This window comes from Acipenser ruthenus, chromosome 6, assembly GCF_902713425.1.
Source record: "Acipenser ruthenus chromosome 6, fAciRut3.2 maternal haplotype, whole genome shotgun sequence".
Lineage (NCBI taxonomy): Eukaryota > Metazoa > Chordata > Actinopteri > Acipenseriformes > Acipenseridae > Acipenser > Acipenser ruthenus.
Window position 1 is genome coordinate 81,799,466 of NC_081194.1, and position 16,125 is coordinate 81,815,590.

The 16,125-nt window shown below is 40.1% G+C and overlaps 1 protein-coding gene across 1 annotated transcript in view; it reads left to right on the forward strand.

The window, feature by feature from the left end:
- The first annotated feature begins 7,134 nt into the window (after positions 1 to 7,134).
- Positions 7,135 to 16,125, forward strand: part of LOC117410628 (potassium/sodium hyperpolarization-activated cyclic nucleotide-gated channel 1-like) — a 34,222-nt gene continuing 25,231 nt past the window's right edge. Inside the window, exons 1-4 of the mRNA XM_034017310.2 lie at positions 7,135 to 7,496; positions 8,078 to 8,270; positions 10,198 to 10,305; positions 15,226 to 15,366. Coding sequence (XP_033873201.2) covers positions 7,189 to 7,496; positions 8,078 to 8,270; positions 10,198 to 10,305; positions 15,226 to 15,366 — 750 coding nt within the window. The 5' untranslated portion in view covers positions 7,135 to 7,188. The remainder of the gene's footprint in view (positions 7,497 to 8,077; positions 8,271 to 10,197; positions 10,306 to 15,225; positions 15,367 to 16,125) is intronic.

Sequence of the window (16,125 nt, forward strand, 5' to 3'; positions counted from 1 at the left end):
TGCCAGGCCTTCTATATTCCTCCCTCCCTCTGTCTATGTTTATCTCCAGGTTTACGAACAGTCCTACAGTCTGTAATTCTCTCAGAATTTGGAAACAGCTCAGGCGGGCCTTTAACTTTGTTGCTTTCTCAATATTCGCTCCCATAGACAATAATCATTTGTTCCCTCCATCTGTGGAGGACCGGCTATTTGGAATTTGGCACAATAGTGGTATTATCTCCTTTGTGTTCTATATATTGAAAAAAAAATGCTTCATTTGATCAACTTGTACAAAAAAATAATTTACCAAAAACGAATTTCTTTAGATATCTCCAAATTCTGAATTTTGTTTGTGATAAAATCTCCCAATTTCCTTTACGTCCACCTTTATCTCCTATGGATTCAATTCTTGAAGTGAACCCACTCTGCAGGTGTGCCATTGGTACTATCTATTCCAAGCTCATGTCTCTCTATTCTGATTCCTTAACATCCTTGAAGGGTCTGTGGGAACAGGACTTGGACATCGAAATCTCAGACACAGCCATGAGAGCTATCCTGGAACGGGTCCACTCTTCTTCAGCATGCGCCAGACATGGACTAATTCAGTTTAAAATTCTCCATCGCCTCCATTGGTCCAAGGCTAAACTGTCCCAAATGAATCCAGACTCAGACCCTACTTGTGATAGGTGTAGGCAGGCTCCAGCCACTCTCTCTCATATGTTTTGGTTCTGCCCTGATTTGGCCTCCTACTGGCACTCTATCTTTCAGACTTTCTCCAAAGTTTTGCAGCTTCCCTTGAAGTGCTTGCCTCTGACAGCTATATTTGGGGTAGTTTCTGATGATTCCTCCTTGACCACTGCTCAGTCTAACTCCCTGGCTTTTGCTACTCTATTGGCTAGAAGGCAGATCTTGTTGAGATGGAAGGAGGCTGCCCTGCCAACTTTTGCTCATTGGATTAGGGAGGTTATGCAATTTCTCAAACTTGAGAAAATAAAATTCACCCTTCGGGGGTCAGTTAACAAATTTAACAGCCCTTCCTGTCATTTGTGGAGCAGCTTGAAGCACAGTCCCTTGCCTAGCTTAAACTGTATTTTTTTTTAATTGTTAAAAAAAATGAATGGATTAAGAATGGTTTTAGAACTGTTTGTGATTCATCAAAGGCGTATTTTGTTTTTCGGACAACTGAGTGGTGTCATGTCATACCAAACAGCGACTGTTTTCCACAATCCGAAATTTTGTTAAAATCATCATTTATCTAATTTGCATGTCATTGACAATAAAAGTCGGAAAAAGGAAGTGATTCATGATGTCCTTTTAGAGTAAAGAAGAACCGTTTTCACAGTCGGAGTTACCACAAGTTTTGATCTCTTCTAAACACCAAAGAAAACAGGGATGGGACTGTGGCATTGGCAGATAATGCTAATGCATCTGCAGTTGTAGCGCTGGCCGCTAATGTAGCTTTAAAGAACAATGCTGATATGCAAGTTGATAACAATCAGGCTCAACAAAGACAAGCGGGACAGCGGCCAATCCGTCCGAGGATTTTTAAACAAAGGATTTATTTTCTAAACATGCACGATGAGGAGGTGAAAAGAAGATTCAGACTTGATACAGCCACAATTTTCGACCTGTGCAAGGACTTAAGGGGGGATTTGGAAAGCCAGATAGCTAGAACCTATGCTTTACCAGTGCACATTAAGATCCGAATGGCACTGAGTTTCTATGCCTCCGGATCATTCTAGAGACCATGGGGGGATCAATATGGAGTGAGTCAACCAACTATGTCACGCATGCTCAATCAAGTGACAGGAGCTTTGGTGAGATGGCAGCTACAGTTCCTTCCCCACAACACACCAAAAAACCAAACAAGATTTATTTTCCATTGGCTCATTCCCCTCAGTTTTGGGGGCAATAAACTGCACACATCTGGCATTACGAAGACCGACAGAGGACGCCGCAGTGTTCGTCAGTCGCAAGGACTTCCCATCCATTAACGTGCAGGTGGCTTGTGATGCTGCTTGTAATATCACTAATGTTGTTGCAAACTTCCCTGGATCATGCCACGACTCTTACATATTTTAAGCCAGTCCAGCATCTATCGTTTTTTTGAGGGAGACAGACCTCGCTATAACGCGGGACTCGGGGGACACACAATATGAACTTTATAACCGAAGAGCGTTATAAACGGGGGAGGGGGTGGGGGGGGGCGTCGCGGGACACATAGCACACATCTGACTAAAATACAAAATGAAATAACTCCCTCTCTATATATGAATATATAGTGAAGCAAAAATGTAACTTTCTGTAAATTAACCAAGCATAAAGCACGATGTAATGAATGTTATAATTTTTGCCAAAAAATAAATAAAATAAAAGGTAACATTCCCACTCATGGATCATTTTGATTAGCAGTTTTTTTAAACTAAAAATAGCCTGGCTAAACAGCGGTCGGGAGTTCAGTTCAAAGCAAACCAAGTGCGAGAAGGAGAGCAGGTTTGGAGAGGGGAAGAGGGAATGGGCTCACCCCAGGTTTAGCTGCCTGAGCAGGGCTGAAGTGAAGCTGAAGCGTGTCATCTCCCGGAGAAAACCACAGCTCCTCTCGCAGCATAACAAGTAAATACATTAGGAAAGATAACCATCTAATAGGCCTAATATTTATTTAGTTATAAAACAAATGCTGAATAAGATGTCTGTGTTATAAAGTGCCAATGCAGCTTTTCTTCAGTTCAGATACTGTATCAAAAGGGAGAGACAGAAACAGAAGTTAGACTGAGAAGTTGTTTACCGTTTGAACATCACCGGTACTGTATTTACTGTAGAAATATTGCATGAATCACTAGTATAGGGAATTGGGAGACATGCTGTAGGAGCGTTATATCCAAGGCGCGTTATAACCAAGAGCCTATATATCAAATATTTTCATGAAAATTGCCATACTTGTATGGATTTTCATTACATGTTTCATGATTATTTGACTAATTCTGTAGTACTTTTCAAATATAGAATTAGGAAATGTGTTTAGCAGGTGAGAGATTTTACTTGTTGTAAACATACAGTAGTTATATTTTTGTTTAATTTTTTTTAAATGTATTATTTTTTTGTAGGTGATGCTGGTTATGTTCTTAGGTGGTGGTTAATTACACTCTTAGCAGTCATGCAAAACCGGTCGCAGGAAGAATACAAGGAGGCACACACTGCAACATGAAATGTCACTGAAAGGACGCGCTTTCAATGTCTGCACACATCTGGAGGTGCATTACAATGTGCACCGAATAAAGTGTGTGACATCATTGTGGCATGTTGCATCCTGCATAACATCTGGGTGTAGCACCATTTGCTTGAGGCTTTTGAGGAGGAGCCCTGTGAGCAGCGACCTGTTGCACCACAGCCAGCCAATGATCCAGCGCTGCCCGAACATAGGCAGGGGCAGCTGGACCGTAATAGAATAATACAGGATTTTTTTCATGTGTGACTTTTCATTTTAATTATTGCTATTTATTTATTTTTATTTTTTATTTCTTTGTTTTTAGCTAAACTCGACATTGAGCTTATATTAACTTAAATTAACAAGAATGAGTATAAAGTGATGTATTATAGTTTTCAAAAGATAAATATTTATATTTTTTTCCTTATTGTGCGTAAATCCAGTTTATAATTTGATTATTCAAATCAAAATATTTAATTTTTTCTGTTAATATCTTTCCAGCTGATAAACACAACAAGTGGACATCTTATTTTGTTGTATAACTTTTGCTGCCAGCTGTAGCTAAACAATGCATAAGCATCCCTGTGAGGGGAGCTTGTGTGAGGTTGCAAATCAACCACTCTCACCTCCACCTCAAATGTTAAATAATACATAATATGAAGAAACTACACCCAGATATGCACGACATGATGTGTATATATATGTGTGTGTGTGTGTGTGTGTGTCCCTGTGTGTGTGTGTGTGTGTGTGTGTGAGTGTGTGTGCGTGTGTGTGTGTCTGTGTGTGTGTGTGTGTGTGCGTTTTGAAACAGTACCTTCTGGGCACATTAAATGTGTAATTTTAGTAGAAACATCATTAAAAAAATAAGAAAGTAAGAAAAAAACTGTGCAAAATGTTATTTGAATCAAATTACTCGTCAAAAAAAAGGACAAAAGGAGAAATTAAAAAAAAAGTTCACTGCTTTATTATCAAAGTTCAGGGTGTTTCAGACAGTATGTCCTGGATGCACTGCAGTAAGTGTTGATTTTCACATTTCATGAAACTCATATTATTCCAAATTCATTCTGATTTAAACGTGTTTAAATGTAGCTATGCACCTGTTTTATAAACTCCTTCACTGCATGTCAGCGCAGGTAAATTAAATTATATTAACCTTACTTCATTCACAACCCAGTCCATGTGTGTCAGTTCACATGCAGTTAGTTCTGCCAGCGCACTGTCTCCTTGTCTTGATTGATTAATACAAAAATATGTTTAGTCAGGTTTTGCTGTTTTCTGTTTTATAATTATGTTTTTGTTTATTTATTAAAATTGTACATTGCATTGTATTGAAATGTAATTCTGAAATTACATATTCAAAGCTGTAAGTATGACAGATGTACATACTAGCTGTACTAACCTCTGGCGTGTTGCACATAACCTCTGCAGAGCTGTATGGCACTGTACCTTCACTGCACAGCTGTATGGCACTGTACCTTCACCCTGCACAGCTGTATGGCACTGTACCTTCACTGCACAGCTATATGGCACTGTACCTTCACTCTGCAGAGCTGTATGGCACTGTACCTTCACTCTGCAGAGCTGTATGGCACTGTACCTTCACTCTGCACAGCTATATGGCACTGTACCTTCACTGCACAGCTGTATGACACTGTACCTTCACTGCACAGCTGTATGGCACTGTACCTTCACTCTGCAGAGCTGCATGGCACTGTACCTTCACTCTGCACAACTGTATGGCACTGTATCTTCACTCTGCAGAGCTGTATGGCACTGTACCTTCACTCTGCAGAGCTGTATGGCACTGTACCTTCACTCTGCAGAGCTGTATGGCACTGTACCTTCACTGCAGAGCCTTATGGCACTGTACCTTCACTCTGCAGAGCTGTATGGCACTGTACCTTCACTGCACGGCTGTATGACACTGTACCTTCACTCTGCACAGCTGTATGGCACTGTATCTTCACTCTGCAGAGCTGTATGGCACTGTACCTTCACTGCAGAGCCTTATGGCACTGTACCTTCACTCTGCAGAGCTGTATGGCACTGTACCTTCACTGCACGGCTGTATGACACTGTACCTTCACTGCAGAGCTGTATGGCACTGTACCTTCACTCTGCAGAGCTGTATGGCACTGTACCTTCACTGCACAGCCTTATGGCACTGTACCTTCACTCTGCAGAGCTGTATGGCACTGTACCTTCACTGCACGGCTGTATGACACTGTACCTTCACTGCACAGCTGTATGGCACTGTACCTTCACTCTGCAGAGCTGCATGGCACTGTACCTTCACTCTGCACAGCTGTATGGCACTGTACCTTCACTCTGCAGAGCTGCATGGCACTGTACCTTCACTCTGCACAGCTGTATGGCACTGTATCTTCACTCTGCAGAGCTGTATGGCACTGTACCTTCACTCTGCACAGCTGTATGGCACTGTACCTTCACTCTGCAGAGCTGTATGGCACTGTACCTTCACTGCACAGCCTTATGGCACTGTACCTTCACTCTGCAGAGCTGTATGGCACTGTACCTTCACTGCACGGCTGTATGACACTGTACCTTCACTGCACAGCTGTATGGCACTGTACCTTCACTCTGCAGAGCTGCATGGCACTGTACCTTCACTCTGCACAGCTGTATGGCACTGTACCTTCACTGCACAGCTGTATGGCACTGTACCTTCACTCTGCAGAGCTGTATGGCACTGTACCTTCACTGCACAGCTGTATGGCACTGTACCTTCACTCTGCAGAGCTGTATGGCACTGTACCTTCACTGCACAGCTGTATGGCACTGTACCTTCACTCTGCAGAGCTGTATGACACTGTACCTTCACTCTGCACAGCTGTATGGCACTGTACCTTCACTCTGCAGAGCTGTATGGCACTGTACCTTCACTCTGCACAGCTGTATGGCACTGTACCTTCACTCTGCAGAGCTGTATGGCACTGTACCTTCACTCTGCAGAGCTGTATGGCACTGTACCTTCACTCTGCACAGCTGTATGGCACTGTACCTTCACTCTGCACAGCTGTATGGCACTGTACCTTCACTCTGCACAGCTGTATGGCACTGTACCTTCACTCTGCAGCGCTGCATGGCACTGTACCTTCACTGCACAGCTGTATGGCACTGTACCTTCACTCTGCAGAGCTGCATGGCACTGTACCTTCACTCTGCAGCGCTGTATGGCACTGTACCTTCACTCTGCACAGCTGTATGGCACTGTACCTTCACTCTGCAGAGCTGTATGGCACTGTGTGTGTGTGTGTGTGTGTGTGTGTGTGTGTGTGTGTGTGTGTGTGTGCGCGTGTGTGCAGGGGGGTGCACTGGGTGTGTATGTGTGCAGGGGTTGCATGTTATGTGTGGAGGTGTGTAGGGGAACTGGGGTGCATGTTTGGCTTGCAGAATGAGGGTACAGGGGTCTGAGTAAGGGCAGAGGGATGGAGGGGATATAAGAGGCGTGCGAGAGAAACAGGGGAGGGATAAAGGCAAACAAAAACTACAACCATTTTATTTCATTTTCGTCTCCCAGTTCCCTTCCTCGCTTTATGGTTTTATTTTACTAATTGATTAGTAAAATGGTGTTGAGGACGAATGAAGCACGATGTAATTACGAGTTGCGCAAGCAACACTACCCGTGTGAGGATGTCCTTACGAGAGCGACGCTATGCGAGCCTTCATTATGCAGCGATATACTGTTCAAAATACAGCAAGTCAAAAAGAAAAAGACATTACTTGCGCGGATTGATTTTAAATTTGATTCACATTTTGCTGAGTTGTTCCAGTGGGCATACCGTCTATTAGAGCCCAGTAGAACTGGACGCTGATTGTCTGACGCTACTGAGTCGTTTTCAATCCCTGTTTGCACGAGGTTTGGAATTATTATGATTAGGCTCCACGTGACCACCTTACAGGTTGCTATGACAACGTGTTATCTTCATGTCACAACACAGAAGGGTTTTTAAATGTAGTCCTTTATCTCATTTAGACGAGGTATGAATTGCTGCCCTTTCGATATTATCAATTCAATGTTTAAAACAGAGAGGGCCACTCAAGACGGGATGCTACCTCACCCTCGAGAAACAGAGACGCCATCGCGCAGTAACGATCCCCCGAGATCTAGGACAACTGACGGGGTGACGGTTGAAGTGAAGGAAAAGAAAAAGGCCAGGAGAAACATTTTTATACCCGAGGTTAACAAAGTGACGGTCACATATTTTGGCAGCGAGGCAGCTGTTCATAGGGAACAGGAAAGGACTGAGAATCAAAAACAATTCATTATTCACCCTTACGGTTGTTTCAGGTAAGAACTCGCTGACCACGGGTGTTTATATCAGCACTAGTTATACAACAATGTGCATGTTGACTTTTGTATACTACAATTCTATACTGTTTCTGCTTGGAGCATTATTTTTCAGTCTTACTCTCTAATGTCATTTTTCAGCTACTGACTTCTGAAAGACTGTGGATGTTTAAAACAAATTACCAGTAAAAGTTTGTGGTCACAGGTGCAGAAAGACGCCCATGTGAAACCACATTATTTTTTAGATTAGAACACATGAAACGTTTTCTTGAGCCGTTACTTGCTTTGTTCTCGCTTACAATTTACCCTGTGCGCTGTTTTCCTAATGGACCCCGATGCAGTGAACGTTTTGATGGTGAGATTGTCAGTGCCCTCTGAAACGTTTGTAGAAATATATTCCATTTACTAACTAACAGCTGCCACATAGCCTAGGCCTACCGCCTCACTTAATACATTAAGTTTTTAGGAATAGCTATGTCAGAAGCAGATCCAGTCGAAGGACCGTTAGCTTCCTTTGTGGTGTTGTTCTCTATACTTCACCGCTAAAATATATGACTTTGAATTTTTTTTTTTTTTTACAGAGGTTATTGGATTGTGGTTATGCTAGTGGTCACATTAATCAATGTCTTGATTATCCCCCTGGGTGTGAGTTTCTTTAGTGAAGTCATTCATAAGGATGCCCTATGGCTAGCCTACAATGTTATTTCTGACAGCCTATTTATTGTGGATCTTGTCTTAAATTTCTACACGGGCTTCATCAGTGATGATAAGGCGGTAAGTTTCATTTTACTGTAACACATGTATTCATTTTCAATGCTAGTACTTACAATGTCAGAAAACAAAGGTTAGCTTACTGAAACTAGTTTAAGCAATGCACATTGCCAGCTCCTGAATGTGTGTGTATTTCTTAGAGACCATCTAAACTAGTACATGTTGCCCAGTCACAGGGCACAGAGATTGAATAATGAGACTTGGGTAAAGTTGTAGTAACAAGTAGTTCTTTATTTTAAGAGCACTTGAAGCAAGAAGGACTTGGTTGTCATTTTGTTTGCAGATAAACAATTCAAGGTCAATAACACTAAGTTCAAATGGGTTACCACTAACAGATAAGCTTTTGCAATTAAGTAGGTAGATATCTATCAAGGATCTAAATATCTCAATGAGTCTAAATCAATAAGAACAAATCTTACAAGAATACTATCAATAGATAGTGGAATTTACCATGCACTTGGAGACCAACACTGTCAATAGATAGTAGCATTAACAATGACTTTAGGGACCAAACATTCATAGTGGAAAGAAAATAAAGAAATAAACCAAATGAAGTGTACACAGAAATAGTGGCAATCGCCTCCTTTCTAAAATAAAACAAAAACACAAATAGCACATACAGTAACATCAACATGTGACATTCTTCATAATTATACATGCATTGAACACACACTAAAGTCACTTATGTGAAAACTTGCATTTAAACTTCACAGTGAACACCTCTACATGTGCACTAACCCAAGCATATGTAATATTCTTTTATATACACAGGATGTAACTAGTTTTATTCAGTTCATAAAACCATTTTGTCTAAAAGCATTATATAACCATTTTATTTTGTGCATTAAAACATTCTACTTATAAACATTCTTGGGTGCAATTACCCAAATTGTTTATGCCTGCATGAAATGATTTAATCATCATCATCAATATACTTGCACAATATGCAGCCAATGTTATTCAGTGTTTGAAAACGTTCTACTTTTACAGTTGGTTCACAGTACAAAGACACTCTTATACAGTCCAGTCTGTGTACACGATTGCACCAACACAGTAGCACCTCAGAGTTACGAACACCAAACTTACGAACTGGCCAGTCAACCAAATATCCCACTTTCAGCCCGAAGTATGCAATCACTCAATCATGCCTACAATGTAACCCGATTCCAGTTTAAAAAAGCACGTTAACCTGCTGAAATGGTAAGAACTGGGAAGCGCAAATGCGATACACTTTCAATTGAAAGAAAACATTAACAATATATAAAAAAAAATCCAACAGACGATAGACAGCAGAGATCGTACACAACGCTGCTGCTGATGATTTTGATAAAGCTCTCACAAGCCGCGTGCTGGTCACGGTCAGAATTACTGTACCAACAAATGTATCCGGACAGACTTGAGGCAGATTTCAAAGGAAGTGAGGGCAATTTTAGTTTTAAACATAGTTTAGTTTGTTTTCAAGCCAAAGGGCTCTGAATGACTGAGCAAGCTGCATGAATGCATTTAGTACTACATTAATTTTTTAGTACTACAGTTAGTACTACATTAGGTTTTCCTGGCTGTTTAAATCTTTGTTTTTGCTAGTTATGATTTGAATAGTAAGTTCAATTTAGCTTTTTACCCATGTATAGTACGTTTTTAAAACCTTTCAAACCATAACAATTTGAGTATTGCATTACTGTGCTGTATTTTTCGCCAGATTGAGGGTGTAGATGGCAGGGGTGCACATTTATTGATTTATTGAAACCATTGAAAATTCAGAGTTATAGACATTTCAGACTTACAAACAACCTCCATTCCCAAGGTGTTCATAACTGAGGTTGTACTGTACTTACATTTTCACCCTTTCACTATTACACAGAACCAACATTAATGTTCATTTAACTGTACAACTGAATTGCTATTTTTTATTTCTATTTTTTATTTCTAGGACATTGTTTTAGACTTGAACAAGATAAGAAATCACTATTTTAAATCATGGTTTCTTCCAGACCTACTTGCAGTCCTGCCAGTTGACTATGGCCTTCTAATTGCAAGAGTAAGTTATAAAACACTCTATATAATTCTGTAGTATTGTTACTTCTTTATGACCCTGTTTTCAGTTTTTAAACAACTGACAGTTCCATGCAGGGCCGGATTAAAGGACGTGGGGGCCCTACGCTAACCCATATTTTGGGGTCCCTGTCCATATTATGGCGAATGGTGTTATTGGCATATTGGTTATCACATGCGAGTGATCGTAGATGGCGGTTATTAGCAACCCTGATAAAGACAACTTTTGGTTATTAACAACATTTTCACAGGAACCAATCCCGTCCCAATGACTTTAATATTAATGGAATTCTGATATTAGCAACTGCATGCCGCTTATTGACAGCTTTATTACTAGTTGTCAGTGCTGTAGAGCGCACTTGCATGATTTATGTGCATACTTCATGCAGCTTTTATAACACACTGACTTCACAACTGTGTATTTCTGGAGGACTGAGGCAGAATCGTGGCTTTGAAACTGGCTACGAAGCTGCACGCAAAATTGAGATGGGTTTACAGCAGGAGGTGGTACATTGTAAAAAGCAGACAACGTTGGACAATTTCTTATTTTAAAAGTGTGTTGTTTAGAATCGATTCTAAGTACAACACATATTTTATGTTTGCTTTACTCATTGTAAGGACAATTGTAGTACATCGTTGTTTAGTACTATTTAAGCCTACTCCCCTTTTTTTTGTTTTACACACGCGTGAAGTAAACAGTTCTATGTTTGGGTATTTCGTGTTTCTCATGTTCATTTTTTAACACTGTAACATTTAAAACGTACAGTATTTCAGTGCCATATTTGTACAACTACAGTGTGTATGTGTGTATATACAGACGTGCTCAAATTTGTTGGTACCCCTCCACAAAAAACGAAGAATGCACAATTTTCTCTGAAATAACTTGAAACTGACAAAAGTAATTGGCATCCACCATTGTTTATTCCATATTTAATAGAAATCAGACTTTGCTTTTGATTTTTTATTCAACATAATATTGTAAATAAGAAATCAAATGAAAATGGCATGGACAAAAATGATGGGACCGCTAACCTAATATTTTGTTGCACAACCTTTAGAGGCAATCACTGCAATCAAACGTTTTCTGTAGCTCTCAATGAGACTTCTGCACCTGTTAACAGGTAGTTTGGCCCACTCTTCCTGAGCAAACTGCTCCAGCTGTCTCAGGTTTGATGGGTGCCTTCTCCAGACTGCAAGTTTCAGCTCTTTCCATAGATGTTCGATAGGATTCAGATCAGGACTCATAGAAGGCCACTTCAGAATAGTCCAATGTTTTGTTCTTATCCATTCTTGGGTGCTTTTAGCTGTGTGTTTTGGGTCATTATCCTGTTGGAGGACCCATGACCTGCGCCTGAGACAGAGCTTTCTGACACTGGGCAGTACGTTTCGCTCCAGAATGCCTTGATAGTCTTGAGATTTCATTGTGCCCTGCACAGATTCAAGGCACCCTGTGCCAGGCGCAGCAAAGCAGCCCCAAAACATAACCGAGCCTCCTCCATGTTTCACTGTAGGTATGGTGTTCTTTTCTTTGAAAACTTCATTTTTTCGTCTGTGAACATAGAGCTGATGTGACTTGCCAAAAAGCTCCAGTTTTGACTCATCTGTCCAAAGGACATTCTCCCAGAAGGATTGTGGCTTGTCAATATGCATTTTAGCAAATTCCAGTCTGGCTTTTTTATGTTTTTCTTTCAAAAGTGGAGTCCTCCTGGGTCTTCTTCCATGGAGCCCACTTTCGCTCAAAAAGCGACGGATGGTGCGATCAGAAACTGACGTACCTTCACCTTGGAGTTCAGCTTGTATCTCTTTGGCAGTTATCCTTGGTTCTTTTTCTACCATTTGCACTATCCTTCTGTTCAATCTGGGGTCGATTTTCCTCTTGCGGCCGCGCCCAGGGAGGTTGGCTACAGTTCCATGGACCTTAAACTTCTTAATAATATTTGCAACTGTTGTCACAGGAACATCAAGCTGCTTGTAGATGGTCTTGTAGCCTTTACCTTTACCATGCTTGTCTATTATTTTCTTTCTGATCTCCTCAGACAACTCTCTCCTTTGCTTTCTCTGCTCCATGTTCAGTGTGGTGCACACAATGATACCAAACAGCACAGTGGCTACTTTTCTCCATTTAAATAGGCTGAATGACTGATTACAAGATTGGAGACATGTGTGATACTAATTAAAGAAACAAATTAGTTTGAAATATCACTATAATCCAATTATTTATTATCTTTTCTAAGGGGTACCAACAAATGTGTCCAGGCCATTTTAGAATATCTTTGTAGAATAAGCAATAATTCATCTTTTTTCACAGCTTCTTTGCTTTATTCTATGACATACCAAAGGCATGCAAGTATACATGATAAAATAGCTTTTAATTTCATCATTTTTCAGGAGGAATGAAGCATTATTTCAATGAGCTGTAAGGGTACCAACAAATTTGAGCACGTCTGTATGTGTTTATATATATTTGTGTATATATATCCATGTAAATGCAATTGAAAACGGGTGCTTTTTGCTTATTGGCGGCTTTGGTTAATGGCAAATTTTTTTCTGGGAACCGAGAGGTTGTTAATAAGCAGCATCTACTGTAATTAAATCTCACTGTTAATGATAATTTTAATTTACTGTCAAAGATCTATGGGAACATAGAACATGAGAAAGTTTACATCAATATGATGCAATATGGATCACAGGCATAAAAAAAACAGCTTCAGTCCCAGGCAGTAAAGTACAAAAGCATTAGCAAGTGCATAATATAATATCCACTGGGGTTAATGGGTCAGTGGTTTTGTTAGTTTACCAGAAGGTCCTGCAGCTATTATATATTCACAATACCAGCAGAATTATATATATATATATATAGCAAAACAAAAACAATGTTTTTTTATTTTCTCCAAACCTGATTCCAGCTACGGACCAGCAGTAGCATTGCATTCAATAGAAAAAAAAAATCTAGTTTAACAAAAAAAAAGGGAATATCTTTTCTGTCCTTTTAATTATTATAATTTTTTTTGTAACTATAATAGGGAGACAAACAAACACTATAGACTTAAACCGTTCTTGCCGGCTGCAGACATCCACATTTGAATTTCCTTCATCCTCCCGCATTGTACATGTTTTCCTTTACCTGCCTTTTTTTCTAAAATTCCAAACCCCTAATTAAAAAGAAAAGTTATTAAAATTTAAAGAGGCATACTATGTACATTTGAGACAAGACAGGTTTGTAAATTGCCCCTAAACTGAAATAAATGAATACGTAAATTGAGCATGATTCATGCATTTTTTCCTGCTGACTGGTTTAATTTTCCCACGTATTGGACATTTTGACCAAAATATCTGTATGCATTCTTTTTCGTAATTCATTTACTATTTTTCCTTTTTAAATGAAGTGAATCTGCAGCATCGCATGCAACATTCGATACGCCCAGCTTGTTGTTTGTTCGGTCGGCCTTACATAAGGAATATTTTCTTAACTGCGTTTGAAAAGAAAAATAATGGACGACTAGCGCTGTGTTAAAGGTGAATTATATGTAATGCTGTATTTTTTTTTTTTTTTTTTAATAGTTTTGCTATTTCTGCGAGATTATTCAGCTTCACAGTGTATTTCGGCTGAAAAAGCACAGCAGTACAGGCTACATCGAACACTTTCATCCTTTTTTTTGTGAAAACTTTACTAAAATTAGCTACTTTTGCAGTGTTACATTTCTATCTAACCAAGCATATTATAAACATTTGTTTTTGTTTTTTTTTAAATTTAGTCGTTGCCAATTATTTTTATTTTCTCCCCATTTTGGAATGGCCAATTATTTTTAGGCTCAGCTCACGCTACCACCCCTGCGCTGACTCGGGAGGGCGAAGACAAACACATTGCAGACTCGCCATGCAGCCACCCAAGAGCTACAGCGTCGGAGGACAACGCAGCTCTTGGGCGGCTTACAGGCAAGCCCGCAGGCGCCCGTCCAGACTACAGGGGTCGCTGGTGCATGGTGAGCCAAGGACACCCTGGCCGACCTAACCCTCCCTCCTCCCAGGTGGTGCTCGGCCAATTGAGCTCCCCCCCCCGGAAGCTCCCGTCCTCGGTCAGCAAAGGAATAGCCTGGACTCGAACTCGCGACGTCCAGACTATAGGGCACATCCTGCAGTCCACGTGGAGCGCCTTTACTGGATGCACCACTCGGGAGCCCAGCAACAAAATTATATATGTACTAGTCTAGACTTAAATCATATTGGAGAGAAAAAACAAATGGACAGCAGTGCTTTAATTGTAAATTTAAATTAACAAAATAAATGCTGAAAGTGGGTTAGGCCTAATTAGATTGTGGCATGTCTTGAACATCTTTGAGTTCACTGCTGCTAAACCATGGTGTTGGCTCTCGATACCAGGGCAGTATAGCTATTAAACAGCAGATTTTCTGCACAGTTTTCCATAAATGCATCCAAAAACAACGCTAGTACTGTGCTTTCTGCCATCTTGAAAGCTCTGTTCCATAACACGCTGTTCGATTAGAGCCAATTTATGTTACGTAGCGCCACGGCAGAGCACTACCTATTGAATGAAGCCCAGGTATGCTGTAATCGAGAAAAAAAAAGAAAAAAATGAATCAAAAAGTAAGCTTCTGTGCGCCGCTCTTCCTGTGTGACCTGTGCCCAGCCACATGCAGTTTTTGTACAATGTCACAAACAAACGGTGACCTGCTGGGGGCCCTACACTATAGCGTAATTTGCATATAGGTTAATCCGGCCCTGGTTCCATGACATAACCTGAAAGCTATATAAATCCGTAGTGCCCAGCAACCACATTCACTTTTAAAATGAATAGTTTAGGTAAATGAAAAGTTTTGTGAGTCATGTGGTTCGTTTCTAGCTCTTATAGTCTTTAGGTATTTCAGTAATATTACTTTCTTTTAAGTCTGCAGGTTTGGTTTCTACTTACCCATCTGGATATACAGCGGTACGTGTTACACGCATGATCAAGATAACTAGACTGTTCAGCTTACTACGTTTATTTCGGTTTTTCAAATTGGTTCGGTATATCCGCATCTGGGAAGAGGCAAGTATACTTTTTTTTTTTAAAGCTAGTTTTACAGCACATGATTAGCACTAATTGTGGACTACTTAATGCTACTATAGGTAAGATAGTATATGATTTCTGCTAGTTTAGGTCTGTGAAATAGATGCTTTAATGTTTTAATATGGTTTGATAGTAGTAACAAGTCATCATGATCATGTTTCTGTTCAGTGTGTAATTGATACTGTTAGACATAAATAAATACATTTCTGAAATATGTGGCACAAAATGGTATATAGTATTAATTGTCACTATTTGGGAATGTTTCCGTATCGCAACAATTTTTCAAAGCAATGATGAATACATAACAGATATGTAAATTAAAACCTGGAATACACAATTTGACAAAGTGGTGTGAAAAGTGCAAATAGTTACTGCAGACAAGTTGCTTACAAAATAAGTGAGTCTGCTGTGTTTGCAGTAGAGGTGCGCACAGACAGTGGTCTTGATTTTTGGAGTGGGCGATTTGTCTGCAATTTTCTCACACTGAAATCCTGTATAGGCCAATAGAAACCACCTTACATTTCTCCTCTCTGTTGTAGGTCCATATGCATGGAATAGCTTCAGCCATTAAAATCTTCTACTTGATTGCGATTATTGTTCTCTTATGTCACTGGAATGCCTGTCTTCAGTTCTTGGTTGTTTTAATGCTTGACTTTCCAGATAAATCCTGGGTACAAGTGGATGGCCTAGTGGTAAGGATTCTGTTTTTTACACTTTCATGCTGATGGTAGCATATCA